The 12,863-nt window shown below is 40.0% G+C and overlaps 1 protein-coding gene across 3 annotated transcripts in view; it reads right to left on the bottom strand.

Annotated features, from left to right (window-relative positions):
- Positions 1-6: 6 nt before the first annotated feature.
- LOC121299594 (tyrosine-protein phosphatase non-receptor type 22-like) overlaps positions 7-12,863 on the bottom strand; it is a 35,355-nt gene continuing 22,498 nt past the window's right edge. The window contains exons 15-27 of one of the 3 annotated variants that reach the window (XM_041227408.1): positions 12,045-12,116; positions 9,888-9,953; positions 8,726-8,788; positions 8,314-8,444; positions 8,151-8,178; positions 7,331-7,393; positions 6,889-7,019; positions 4,777-4,804; positions 4,024-4,092; positions 3,631-3,740; positions 2,657-2,687; positions 2,497-2,571; positions 7-800 (exon numbers count right to left, since the gene is read on the bottom strand). In XM_041227408.1, coding sequence (XP_041083342.1) covers positions 745-800; positions 2,497-2,571; positions 2,657-2,687; positions 3,631-3,740; positions 4,024-4,092; positions 4,777-4,804; positions 6,889-7,019; positions 7,331-7,393; positions 8,151-8,178; positions 8,314-8,444; positions 8,726-8,788; positions 9,888-9,953; positions 12,045-12,116 — 923 coding nt within the window. In that variant the 3' untranslated portion in view covers positions 7-744. The remainder of the gene's footprint in view (positions 801-2,496; positions 2,572-2,656; positions 2,688-3,630; positions 3,741-4,023; positions 4,093-4,776; positions 4,805-6,888; positions 7,020-7,330; positions 7,394-8,150; positions 8,179-8,313; positions 8,445-8,725; positions 8,789-9,887; positions 9,954-12,044; positions 12,117-12,863) is intronic. The other 2 variants (XM_041227409.1, XM_041227410.1) reach the window with 2 other exon arrangements.

The following is a 12,863-nucleotide window of genomic DNA, read 5'->3' as shown; positions in this document are numbered from 1 at the left end:
ACATGGTAAAAGGATTCCATAACATACAAAAGATATTGGCCAATCATTTGAAACCCTCCACTACAAAACTTGATTTAAAAGAGCAACTGGATGTTTCAACACGATCCAAAGCACACAATAAATCTACTTCAGAATGGTTAAAGAACAATAAAATCAAGGTTCTGGAATGGCCTCGTCAAAGTGCCGATCTAAATCCGATTGAGAATCTTTGATATGAGTTGAAGGAGGCTGAGCACAAGAGGTCCTTGGAATTTGAATGAACTCTAACAATTTTGCGTTGAAGAATAGTCAAAAATCACTAAACAGTCATGCCAAAAACTAATTGACAAATATCCTAATCTTAAAAGATCCTAATCTTAAAAACGGACCTTACTGAGGTAAATACTGTATTCCTATGAGCAAATATATGTTCAGTAATGGTTGTCACTTTTTAAATTCCATCAGCAGACTTGCAAGACAATGTGAAGCAAGTCTTGTCTTTTCTCAGGTGGCACACACACCATGGTCTCTAATGATTCCACCTCTGTTACAGGAAATCCTGGAGCAGGAGACAGGAGGACATTACATTGTGCTGTAGAAATAGAAGAGCTTAGAGATCCTCTGTATTCATTGGGCTCAAACTTAACCAAAAGCAATAAAACAATACAAATAAAATACAAATAAATACATGAACAACAAGTGTGCCCTGTAAGCCAGGCCTGTACAACGAGCCAGGTTGAATTTATTATCACAAGGTCATCATATTCAGCTTGCAGGGAGATTCCTTGGTCCTTTAGGTTTGGAAAAACGATTGCCAAACCCTGTAATGAAAAGAAATAACATAGTTCCAATTTGGCCTTGTGGGCTATTGATATCTTACAGCTTTCATAAACTGGGTTTCCACAAACTTTTTAGGTTGTGTTGAAGCACCGCAAGTGCAGCTTACCTTACTTCGCCACCAAAAAAGCTTTGCATTGCCGCTTGGAATATGTGTGAGATTTGCATCGCAACTGAAAATAAGCCACAGATACTTAAATGCAGGGGTAGTACTGACAGTAAAATACTGTACTGTAATGTCATTTTAATTCAAAGGCCATTGCACGTAACACCGCACGGCAGTTAAACTAGGCACCCTCACGAGGCGATCGCTTCTCAAGTGTACTGTAGTAAAATAGGATTGTGCAGCCTTGAATAAACATAATCGTGATCATATAGCAAGTTTGAATGGAGGTCTCTGAACCCCTCTACTGTATGAACGAAGCTCTCTAAACCCCTCGTACTGTTTGAATGAAGCTCTCTGAACCCCTCGTACTGTATGAATAAAGCCCTCTGAATCCCTCGTACTGTATGAATGAAGCTCTCTAAACCCCTCGTACTGTTTGAATGAAGCTCTCTGAACCCCTCATACTGTATGAATGGAGCTGTCTGAACCCCTCGTACTGTATGAATGGAGCTGTCTGAACCCCTCGTACTGTTTGAGTGGAGCTGTCTGAACCACTTGTACTGTTTGCTATGTTTTACTATTTGGTCAAAGCACCTTGCCATGGCTACTTCCAGCAGATAATAAAGCATTGCTTGGTACAGCCTTTACTAATAGTAGAAAGTTGTGCAAGCTTGCGTCACAAATGGGATTTTCACTGTTGAAGTCTGGTTAAGGTAGGCTTCTGGGCATGTTTCCATGCAAAAAAAAAAAAAAAAAAAAAAAAATGTTTTTGGTGAATTGTATGTATTTTTAGCATGAGAAGGCGATTTACCCACTTTAAAGCTGTACAGTGTTTTAGACTGCACTTCCTGGAGCGTGTGGAATGCTTGTACTACATCACACATAGTGACAATGGAGAGAGAGAGTATTGACTTTCTAGTTGTGTGGAAACCAAGCCCTTGTTTAAACTAGTTTATGCTAATCCAAGTGAGCTGCATATTCCCTCTGCATAGGTCACAGTTTGATCTCAATAAGCCCTTTCTCTGCAGTTCCAGGATTCTTTATTTACAGAGTCCCTAAAAAAATAACAAATAACTCCTCGGAGTGGAACTCCTTGCGTTCTCTGTAGGACAGGCATGGGGGGCCCTCTTGTGTCGAAAAAAAATCGAATCCTTCTGGAAAGCAGCCACTTAAACCCAACTACTTACAAATAAAAATAAACAGTACAGGTTGTATTGGTTAAGGCTGTCTATCTAAGGCAAGATTAGTGCTAACCAGGGTCTGTGAAACCAACCCTATATGTACTGACAGGCACATAAGCATTTAGTGCTGCAGTTCATTCAAACATTTATAATGTTTTGGGGTTATTGAATAGCAGTAGGTCTAATAAGTCTTGACACCAGTTTTCAAAGGGCTTTCCCATGCTTTAAATACTCACTTATGATGCTTCAGTACCTTACTTCACACTGATTTCCCATGCATGGCTTCACTACAGTAAACCTTTATAAAGACAGTGCAGTTGTAAAAACTGTTGAACACCTTTACCCGTTCAGCCAGTTCAGCCAGTGAAAGTTGTCATAGTTCATACTACATACCGAAGCTAAACTTGGAGCTTGTGTGGTTTGATGGGGCAGATTCGATTGCATTTACTGCTGAAGTTGCATTCTTTGCTGTGGAAAAAAAAGAATTTGATTAAATTAAAGCTACAGTAGATACTTTTGCCTGCTATTGAAAACATTTATAAGACAAACTTACTCTTTTTCACATTTTTTAGAAACTTCATGCTCTGTAGAGAGGAAAAGAAACAGGGATGAGAATGAGAAATTGCAAAAGCAGGTCTCTGAGTGTCTGGCACAGGCTCACAGTGCTATGGATAGTTCTGAATGCAGAATGATGCTACAAGTGCAGCAGTGGGGGGACCGTAGAGCAAGAGAAAACTAACATTTAATCAAAACCTAATGAAGTCTGGAATCAGTGGGCAGTCTGAAAACTGAAGGCAGGATGCATAGAGCACATTTTAGAAGTGACTGGTGTATTTCATTGTCATTATAGAGTATTGCTAGGGGGTATTGGGGATATCCTAAACTCCTCACTAACCCATAAGAATCCTGCTTTGGACACTCCCACCTCCTCTGGCTTTGTGACTTAACTCACACAGTAGAAGGAAAACAAGCTCTGTTAATTGTCACATCACAGTTCATAACTGCCAATAGAATTGCCTGTAGAAGTAAACAACTAAACCATGGGAGTGTAAGTAAGTAATCTGCTCAGAGCAGCTCAGTGAAAGAATCTACTTAACGGCATTCTCAGTTCCACTTTATATTTGCCTTCCTTTCAGTTTTAAATTCCATGCACTAAAGGTTAAGCAGGCAATAGTCTGTACAGTTTTTCACATGCAACCAGATGAATCTGACAAATTGGAAACAAAAATGCTGGTGGTAATAGTGAAAAGATCACACTGTAATAAAAGACAAGGAAACAAACACTTCAGCTTGTGTCTTCCTCAGTGTATTAAGTAAGTCTTCCTTCGAACTGTGATTGAGCATTTTAAATGCATTGAGACAGGCAGTCAGAACTGCACACTGATATGACCAGAGATGTGATGCCCCTAAAAGAATAACCATCTCTGTTACTTTTTGTAAAAAGGGAACCATTATTAATCATGCTGGGCATCATTTTCGAAGCTGTTTTGGGGAGTTTTGAAACACAGCTCATTCATGACTCATTACCTTAGACCTTGCGAAGCCAGACAGTAACAGTTTTGCACCTGACTTCTCATCTGGCTGCACTGGCACCATGGCTGAGCCGGGGGGTCCGTTAGCTGCAGGTAGTTGTTCACCTAAGAAAAGATACAAAATTAACAAGTAGCTTCAGGTGTCATTTTAATGGCTTTTCAAACTGTTTACATGAGCCGTGCAATCATCACTGGGCTCTGCTCTGTAGGTCTGTCACTCCAGTTCTGAGTGATTTCACTGGTGTTAAGCTTCTTTATATTTTATTGGAGGATCCAGACCAGGCTTGCACTGAACATGTGACTAGTGATAACTAAGACAACTAGAAACTCATGGCACTGCAGCGTTACACATATATACAGTTCAACTATTTTACACATCATTACTTACCATTCCCTCTGAGAACCCATTCAGATGCTGTGCTGGAAGGGGTAGGTACAGGGGCAACAGAAAATGGCACTGAAGGAAAAGCATGCAGTTACTGTTGTGTCTGAATTGTGGTGCACAGATTTAAGAAAAAAAACTTCTAAGAATAAGGCTATTCAGAAGCTGATTGCTTTAGAATAATAATTCCAGGAAAGCCAGTCGTAGCAGAAATAAAAAGAAAAGACACAAAAAGAACAACACTTCTATTAGCAAAATAGTACAGCTTAACATCAATCGCTCTGCTCCCAATCCACTCTGCCCTCTTCTAGTGCCGTGTCACCTTATCTAGTCTCCCGGCCAACCAATCACCAATAGGAATTTTCAACCCTTTAAGGACACATATCCCACAGTTACTAAGACAAATGGAGGGTCTGTGAAAGGAATTGCACTGCAGTATCTGTAACCTGTTACACATCATCGTGTAGATTTCATTGCACAGCTCTGAAAGCTTTGTCAGGGTACCTCTGTATATGCATGTTAGGCATGAGCACCCAATGACAGCAACACTGCCCCTTGATGGAGACAGGGTGTAGTTGCATCTCTGTAAAACCATGACTTCTATGGCAGCAGAAAATATTAGTCTTCTTTCAAATTAAGTTTTGTCAAATTATTTTGGTTGTAAAATACTATAATAATAATAATAATAATAATAATAATAATAATAATAATAATAATAATAATAATAATAATAATAATAAAAAGTTTTCATGAACTTACCTAGTTTTGAACATTTCATTTTTAAACTCTGAAAGATAAATTTAACATCTGTAAGTAACTGAGGTTTTCTTTTTGCAAACGGCACTAAAATTGCTGCAACACAGTAAACTGATTATATACAGCAAGCTGAGCATTGCAAGAACATAAGAACATAAGCAAGTTTACAAACGAGAGAGGCCATTCAGCCCATCTTGCTGTTTTGGTCGTTAGTAGCTTATGATTCCCAGAATCTCATCAGCTTCTTGAAGGATCAGCTCAACAACATTACTAGGGAGTTGGTTCCAGACTGATTTTCTGTAAAAAAAAAAGTGCCTCCCCTTTTCTGTTCTGAATGCCCCTTATCTAATCTTCATTTGTGCCCCCTGGTCCTTGTTTTTTTTTCAGGTCAAAAAAGTCTCTTGAGTCGACATTGTCAATACTTTTTAGAATTTTGAATACTTGAATCAGATTGCTGCATAGTCTTCTTGTTCAAGACTGAATAGATTCAGTTATTTTATTATTTGCACTCTTTCTAGAGCAGCAATATCCTTTTTTGCAGTGAAGTGACCAGAATTGAAGACAATATTCTAGATCAGGTCTTATTGATGAATTGTAAAGTTTTAACATTACTTCCCTTGATTTAATTTTAACACCTTTCATTATATCCGAGCAGTTTGTTGACGTTTTTTATAACTTCCCCACCTTGTCTAGATGAAGATATTTCTGAGTTAATATAAACTCCTAGGTCTTTTTCATAGGTTAAGAACATAAGAACATAAGAAAGTTTACAAATGAGAGGAGGCCATTCGGCCCATCTTGCTCGTTTGGTTATTAGTAGCTTATTGATCCCAGAATCTTATCAAGCAGCTTCCTGAAGGATCCCAGGGTGTCAGCTTCAACAACATTACTGGGGAGTTGATTCCAGACCCTCACGATTCTCTGTGTAAAAAAGTGCCTCCTATTTTCTGTTCTGAATGCCCGTTTGTCTAATCTCCATTTGTGACCCCTGGTCCTTGTTTCTTTTTTCAGGTCGAAAAAGTCCCTTGGGTTGACATTGTCAATACCTTTTAGAATTCTGAATGCTTGAATTAGGTTGCCACGTTAGATTCCTTCTTCAATTTCAGTACCTCCCATATGGTATTTCTAATGTACATTTTTATTGCCTTCGTGCAGTACCTTACACTTTTCTCTATTAAATGTCATTTGCCATGTGTCTGCCCAGTTCTGAATCTTTGAATGACCTTTGCTGCTGCAACAGTGTTTGCCACTCCTCCTATTTTTGTGTCGTCTGCGAATTTAACAAGTTTGCTTACTATACCAGAATCTAAATCATTAATGTAGATTAGGAATAGCAGAGGACCTAATACTGATCCCTGTGGTACTCCACTGGTTACCTCACTCTATTCTGAGGTTTCTCCTCTATTCAGTACTTTCTGTTTTCTACATGTTAACCACTCCCTAATCCATGTGCATGCATTGCCTTGAATACCTACTGCATTCAGTTTGAGAATTAATCTTTTATGCAGGACTTTGTCGAAAGCTTTCTGGAAATCTAAATAAACCATGTCATATGCTTTGCAATTAACTATTATCAAAAAAATCAAGCAAATTAGTTAGACACGATCTCCCTTTCCTAAAACCATGCTCACTGTCTCCCAGGAAATTGTTACCATATAGGTAATTTTCCATTTTGGATCTAATTATAGTTTCAATAAGTTTACATATAATAGAAGTCAGGCTTATTGGTCTGTAATTACCTGGTTTGGTTTTGTCTCTTTTTGTGGATCGGTATTACGTTTCCAATTCTCCAGTTTGTCGGTACAACCCCTGTCTCAAGAGACTGTTGCATGATCTTGGTTGGCGGTTTGTAAATAACTTCTTTCATTTCTTTGAGTACTATTGGGAGGATCTCATCCGGCCCAAGGGATTTGTTTATTTTAAGAGCTCCTAGTCCCTTTAACACTTCTGCCTTTACTATGCTAAAGTTATTTAAAAACTGTCTCAGCAGGATACTGTCACCATGTAGGTAATTTTCTACGTTAAAAGCCAGTCCATGTCGTTAACTTGCTTCTGCTCAATGATTTCATTAGTCAGTAACCTAGCTTCTGCTCATTGATTTCATTGGTTATTTACCTTGCTTCTGTGCATTGATTTCTCTGGTTCTAAAAAGGTTTTTGGTTGAGGATTCCCGCACCATTCCAAAGACATTCCCACTCTTAACGTGCCTGTGGAAGGCTGGGGCTGGAGGGCTGGGTTCAGAGTACCTGGGACAAAGAGGAGGAAGGGTTTGGGCGACAGGTTCAGCCAATGTGATGTACGCATCTTGCAGGGTAGCAATTGAGTTGTTTTATGTCTGCTAACTGGGGTTTCAATCAAACATATGATCATACTAGTATATGTATGTTTTTTTTCTGTCAGAAAGCTCCTTGCATATGAGTTAAGTATATTATGTTGTGAAGCTATAGATGCAATCCTAAAAGCCAAATGTATGAATATTCCTGTTGTCTAATTACTAACAGACTTAGCATCTCAAGAGTAACAGTGTGGGAATGAAACCAGGTCTTTGTTTACTCACTGGCCAGCACAAACGACTCTGGTGTTCTTTCAGGTAGAGGCGGAGTCAATGGAGACGGAGACTCTGAGAAAAGAAACAACAGAAGAAATCTATTGCAGGGCCATTACACAGCCTGCCTGCAGCAGTGCACTGCCACCCTACAAGACTCATTAAACAGCCTGCCTGCAGCAGGGCACTGCCGCCCTACAAGACTCATTACACAGCCTGCCTGCAGCAGGACACTGCCGCCCTACAAGACTCATTACACAGCCTGCCTGCAGCAGGGCACTGCCGCCCTACAAGACTCATTACACAGCCTGCCTGCAGCAGGACACTGCCGCCCTACAAGACTCATTACACAGCCTGCCTGCAGTAGGGCACTGCCACCCTACAACACTCATTACACAGCCTGCCTGCAGCAGGGCACTGCCACCCTACAAGACTCATTACACAGCCTGCCTGCGGCAGGGCACTGCCACCCTACAAGACTCATTACACAACCTGCTTGCAGCAGGGCACTGCCGCCCTACAAGACTCATTACACTGCTATAGACCAATGCTGGGTCACAACCCTGCAGTATTACTACAATAAACTGCAGTGTCAGGACATACAGCATGATGATAACAGCGCTCTCATAAAATCAATCTGGCTACCTTGCCTCACATGCTTATTAAAATGTATGCTGTCAGGTGCTACTCCACGTGTATTTAATAACATTACCTTGCAGATTAAAGCTGTAGATTAAATACAGATCAGAAGTAACATTTTCAGGAAGTAAACACAGATGCCATAAATTAACAGTGAAAAAACTAAAACAAGTTTGCGCTTACCCTTACTTACCCTGTTTTGAAGTTCCAAATTTTAAACTCTGAAAAATAAAAAATAAATGACACCATTAAGTACCCTTTCTTTTACATTTTTTCAGTGTTCCAGATCTACTGAGTTGAATGAGCAGTCAACACAGTTACCTTGCTTCTGTGCATTGATTTCATTGGTTATTTACCTTGCTTCTGTGCATTGATTTCTCTGGTTCTAAAAAGGTTTTTGGTTGAGGATTCCTGCACCATTCCGAAGACATTCTCACTCTTAACGTGTCTGTGGAAGGCTGGGGCTGGGGGGCTGGGCTCAGAGTACCTGGGACAAAGAGGAGGGAGGGTTTGGGCGACAGGTTCAGCCAATATGATGTCTGCATCTTGCAGGGTAGCAATTCACTTGTTTTATGTCTGCTGACAAGGGTTTCAATCAAACATTGAAAAAGAAAGCTCCTTGCATATGAGTTAAGTATATTATGTTGTGAAGCCATAGATGCAATCCTAAAAGCCAAATGTATGAATATTCCTGTTGTCTAATTACTAACAGACTTAGCATCTCAAGATTAACAGTGTGGGAATGAAACCAGGTCTTTGTTTACTCACTGGCCAGCACAAACGACTCTGGTGTTCTTTCAGGTAGAGGCGGAGTCAATGGAGACGGAGACTCTGAGAAAAGAAACAACAGAAGAAATCTATTGCAGGGCCATTACACAGCCTGCCTGCCTGCAGCAGTGCACTGCCACCCTACAAGACTCATTACACAGCCTGCCTGCAGCAGTGCACTGCCACCCTACAAGACTCATTACACAGCCTGCCTGCAGCAGGGCACTGCCGCCCTACAAGACTCATTACACAGCCTGCCTGCAGCAGGGCACTGCCGCCCTACAAGACTCATTACACAGCCTGCCTGCAGCAGGGCACTGCCACCCTACAAGACTAATTACACAGCCTGCCTGCAGCAGGGCACTGCCACCCTACAACACTCATTACACAGCCTGCCTGCAGCAGGACACTGCCGCCCTACAAGACTTGTTACACAACCTGCCTGCAGTAGGGCACTGCCGCCCTACAAGACTCATTACACAGCCTGCCTGCAGCAGGGCACTGCCACCCTACAAGACTAATTACACAGCCTGCCTGCAGCAGGGCACTGCCACCCTACAAGACTCATTACATAACCTGCCTGCAGCAGGGCACTGCCGCCCTACAAGACTCATTACACAGCCTGCCTGCAGCAGTGCACTGCCGCCCTACAAGACTCATTACACACTTGTGTCTACCAAGGTGAAGCAGAAACTAAAATGACAGAGAATAAATAATACTTGCTGTAGAGATGAAAGATAATATCTGGGAGTCTAATTTGAATGAACTGGATAATCCTGGTATGTATGGTTTATTGCTGGTATGTAGGGTTTATTGCTGGTTTGTATGATTTATTGCTGGTACGTAACGTTTATGCTGAAATACATCATGTTGACGAATATAGTCTTCAATATATGTTTTGATCATAGGTTTGTCCATAGCAATTTTTATATCAGTTTTCAAATCTGTCAGATTGTGTGTGTGTCATTTCAGGCAGTGTGGTCATGTCACTGCGTAAGTATCTTGTCACCCGATGAAAAGTCTGGTGTGTAGCGGCCTGTACACTGCAAACTCAAAAGTGCCCTTTTAAAGGCAAAAAATAGCAAGTAGTTATTCATTTAATTCCTTATTGTCTCATTCTTTCCTCTGATTATTACCAGGCTCAGCAGCGCAGAGTACTCACTCTCTTTGCTGGTGAGCACAAACAACTTCTTCAGAGATCTTTCAGGGAGTGGAGGAGTGTGAGAGTCTGTTAAAAGAAACATTCATATGAACCCTTTAAGAATGATCATTTCAATGTGAGAGTCTGTGAAAAGAAACATTCCTCTGAACTTGTAGGGTCACTTCAGGGAGATCATTTCAGTGCATTGACCTGGGGTTAAGACAGAGTTGTAATTACTCAGTCAGAGACTCCACTCGAGTCGCAATCTTTGGTGACTCAACTTGACTTGAGTCATTGTCATCAAATCATTCATCTCGACTCCCTGCTTAAAAGACTCGACTCGAGTTCCGGCCCAAAAGTCTCCACTTGACTCTAGTCATAGTCTTTACAATAAAATAAATAAAATAAATTAGTTTCGTTTTCAATAATCACAGCCCTTCTTTTGATGCATACAAGCCCTGCTGTTTATGAGCGAGAGGAACACGTGACAACATAGAGACAGAGAACGTCAGAGAGCGTCAGCATCATGGAAGGTGAATCTAGAGTACCTGCGCTCGTCGAGATCACAAAAACTATGGAGTAGCCATGGAGAGAAATAAGCAGTCTGCATCCTGCCAGCACTGAGGAATGCCAAACTAAAATGAACTGTGTCTAAAATAACTTAAATCATTTTTCTTTTTTACTAAGTATCAATAAGAAATGGCTTATTTGGTGGGTCTATCAATAGATTTTTATTTAAGTAAGCTTGAACTTAAATGCAGCAGAAAGCTTATAAACTTAAATCTATACCGTAATAACGGACTGTACAAGAACTGAACACAGAAACACTGGAGCTTGATAATTATGTTGATTATCTTACATTCCTGTAGCCTTCTACAGCCATGGAGCAGCTGATCAGTGAAACGGTTGTATGGTCATCTTTGCTTTCCCGAATTCCCGAATTGAGTTAATCAGCTCTAGATATGTTTGATTAATATAATACATCAGGATTTTTAGTCTGGATAGATGTTTGGAGTTAATTTGGCTAAAAATGTTTTGCTTTTTTATAGAATAAATTCATAAAAAAGGAAAATGGGAAGACCACAGCAGCATGATTTGGGGAACAGGCACAATCAGCGTTGTTAGGTGAAAGGAGGTTGAAGACGGAATTGCATTGATTCCAATGATTTTAAGAAGTGGTCTGTGAACAGATCAATTATTACATAGGTAAAAAAGAACTGTGTTATTTTGCACTGCCGGGGATTTTGCATGTGTTTGTGAAACAGTAGCTACAATGCCAATCTTTTATGTTAGTAGGGTTATTCAAAACACAATTGACCTCTTAGTATTACTGTACCTTCGTATTTAGACACATGGCTGGGATTTTATTGGGCTCAGTATAGGTGGTTAAAGGGTTTATGTGATGTGTTCTGTGTGGAATATTTTTGCTATTTTTTTTAAACGTATTAGTGAACAACCCTTTATCCGAAAATAACCAAAATGACTTAAAATGAATATTAAGCAAATTAGGTTGAGTTTATTGATTTTGAGCTGGACAGATGGTGCATGCGATGCTTTTAAACTCTGATTTCACCTCAGTTGCATTACTTGGACTGTTTTTCTTTCTAACTGCTATGTTTTAAGGCCTAGAAGCAAGATCTCTATAGCAAATATAAAATTAAATGCCACAAAATGTCCTTTAATATGGTTACGGATTCTGAAAAAAAAAAAAAAAAACTATCAGGGAGAAATGCTCAGGCTGCCATCAGTAAAACTGTAAATAAATGGTTAAATGCATTGTTTTGTTTTGCAGTATCCATTACTGTACATCCAACCCAATTGAGCACAGGTAAAAGGGCCTCCGTATGGTCAATAACAAAATCTGCTTATAAATAGGCCAAGGAACCGCAAATTCACAGAAATGGAGACAAAACAGAAACCGTGACCCTTTAATGGTGAACATCAGTGGGGCAAGTATGAGCACATTATTGTGCATCTCAATTATGTATTGTTAATTGAAATGTTCTTTTCTTTGTACTTGTAGATTGCTAATCTCCTGTAAAATGAACCTGGTTAAATCAAAGCGTCTCAAACTGTCAGAACTAATGACTCGAATTGACTCAAGTCAGATAGGTGACTTGACTCAAGCAAACTCTGTGAATATAAAAAAAACAGCAAGACCCATCCATCACTACTTACCATTGTCCAGGGGACCCTCAATAGACTCCTGTGCGCTTATAGGAATAGGAAGCCGGGTAGCAGAAGCAGGCTCTGAGAAAACAAACATGAACTTAATCCCGTAAAGAACATGCAGCGATATACATGGCATGCTTATTTGTTTTATTATATTTATTTATTGATTTATTTATTGCATTTATATAGTTTATACAAAAGTATCGCAAAGTATTGTACGAGAAAAAGCCGAAGAGAAGAACAAACCACAATGCATCTGTATAGCACGTCACATATACAACTTCCACAGTCAGACCATTTAAATAACAGTATACACATAATAATACAAAAGCAGCAATTTTAAAGTTACATTACAACCCACTAAGATAATAAAGCCAATTTATAAAATTTTCTTTTTTAGTCTTGACTTGAAAAGTGTAACTATCCCAGCTTCCCTGACAAACGAAGGCAGAACATCCCATGATTTCAGAGCTCTACAAGAAAAAGCCCTGCCTCCTCCCGTGCTGCTTTTGCTGACCCTCAGAATAACCAGCACCCCTGCATCCTGTGATCTCAGAGTGCGGTTTGGAAGATACAGGGTCAGTAACACCTGCACATAACTAGGTGCTAATCCATTCAGGGCCTTGTAATTCAACAGCAAAATCTTAAAATCTGTTCTATACTACACAGGGAGCCAGTGTAAAGAGGCCAAAATAGGGGTAATATATTTTCCTGGTTTTAGTCAGAATTCTAGCAGCGGTATTCTGAGCAAGCTGCAAGCGGGATACCACATGCTTTAGGACACCAGAAAAAAGTGCATTACAATAATCAATTCTAGATGAAACA

This window comes from Polyodon spathula, chromosome 25 (assembly GCF_017654505.1).
Source record: "Polyodon spathula isolate WHYD16114869_AA chromosome 25, ASM1765450v1, whole genome shotgun sequence".
NCBI classification, from domain to species: domain Eukaryota; kingdom Metazoa; phylum Chordata; class Actinopteri; order Acipenseriformes; family Polyodontidae; genus Polyodon; species Polyodon spathula.
The sequence above is the reverse complement of the archived record's forward strand: the minus strand, read 5'-3'. Positions and strand labels throughout refer to the sequence as shown.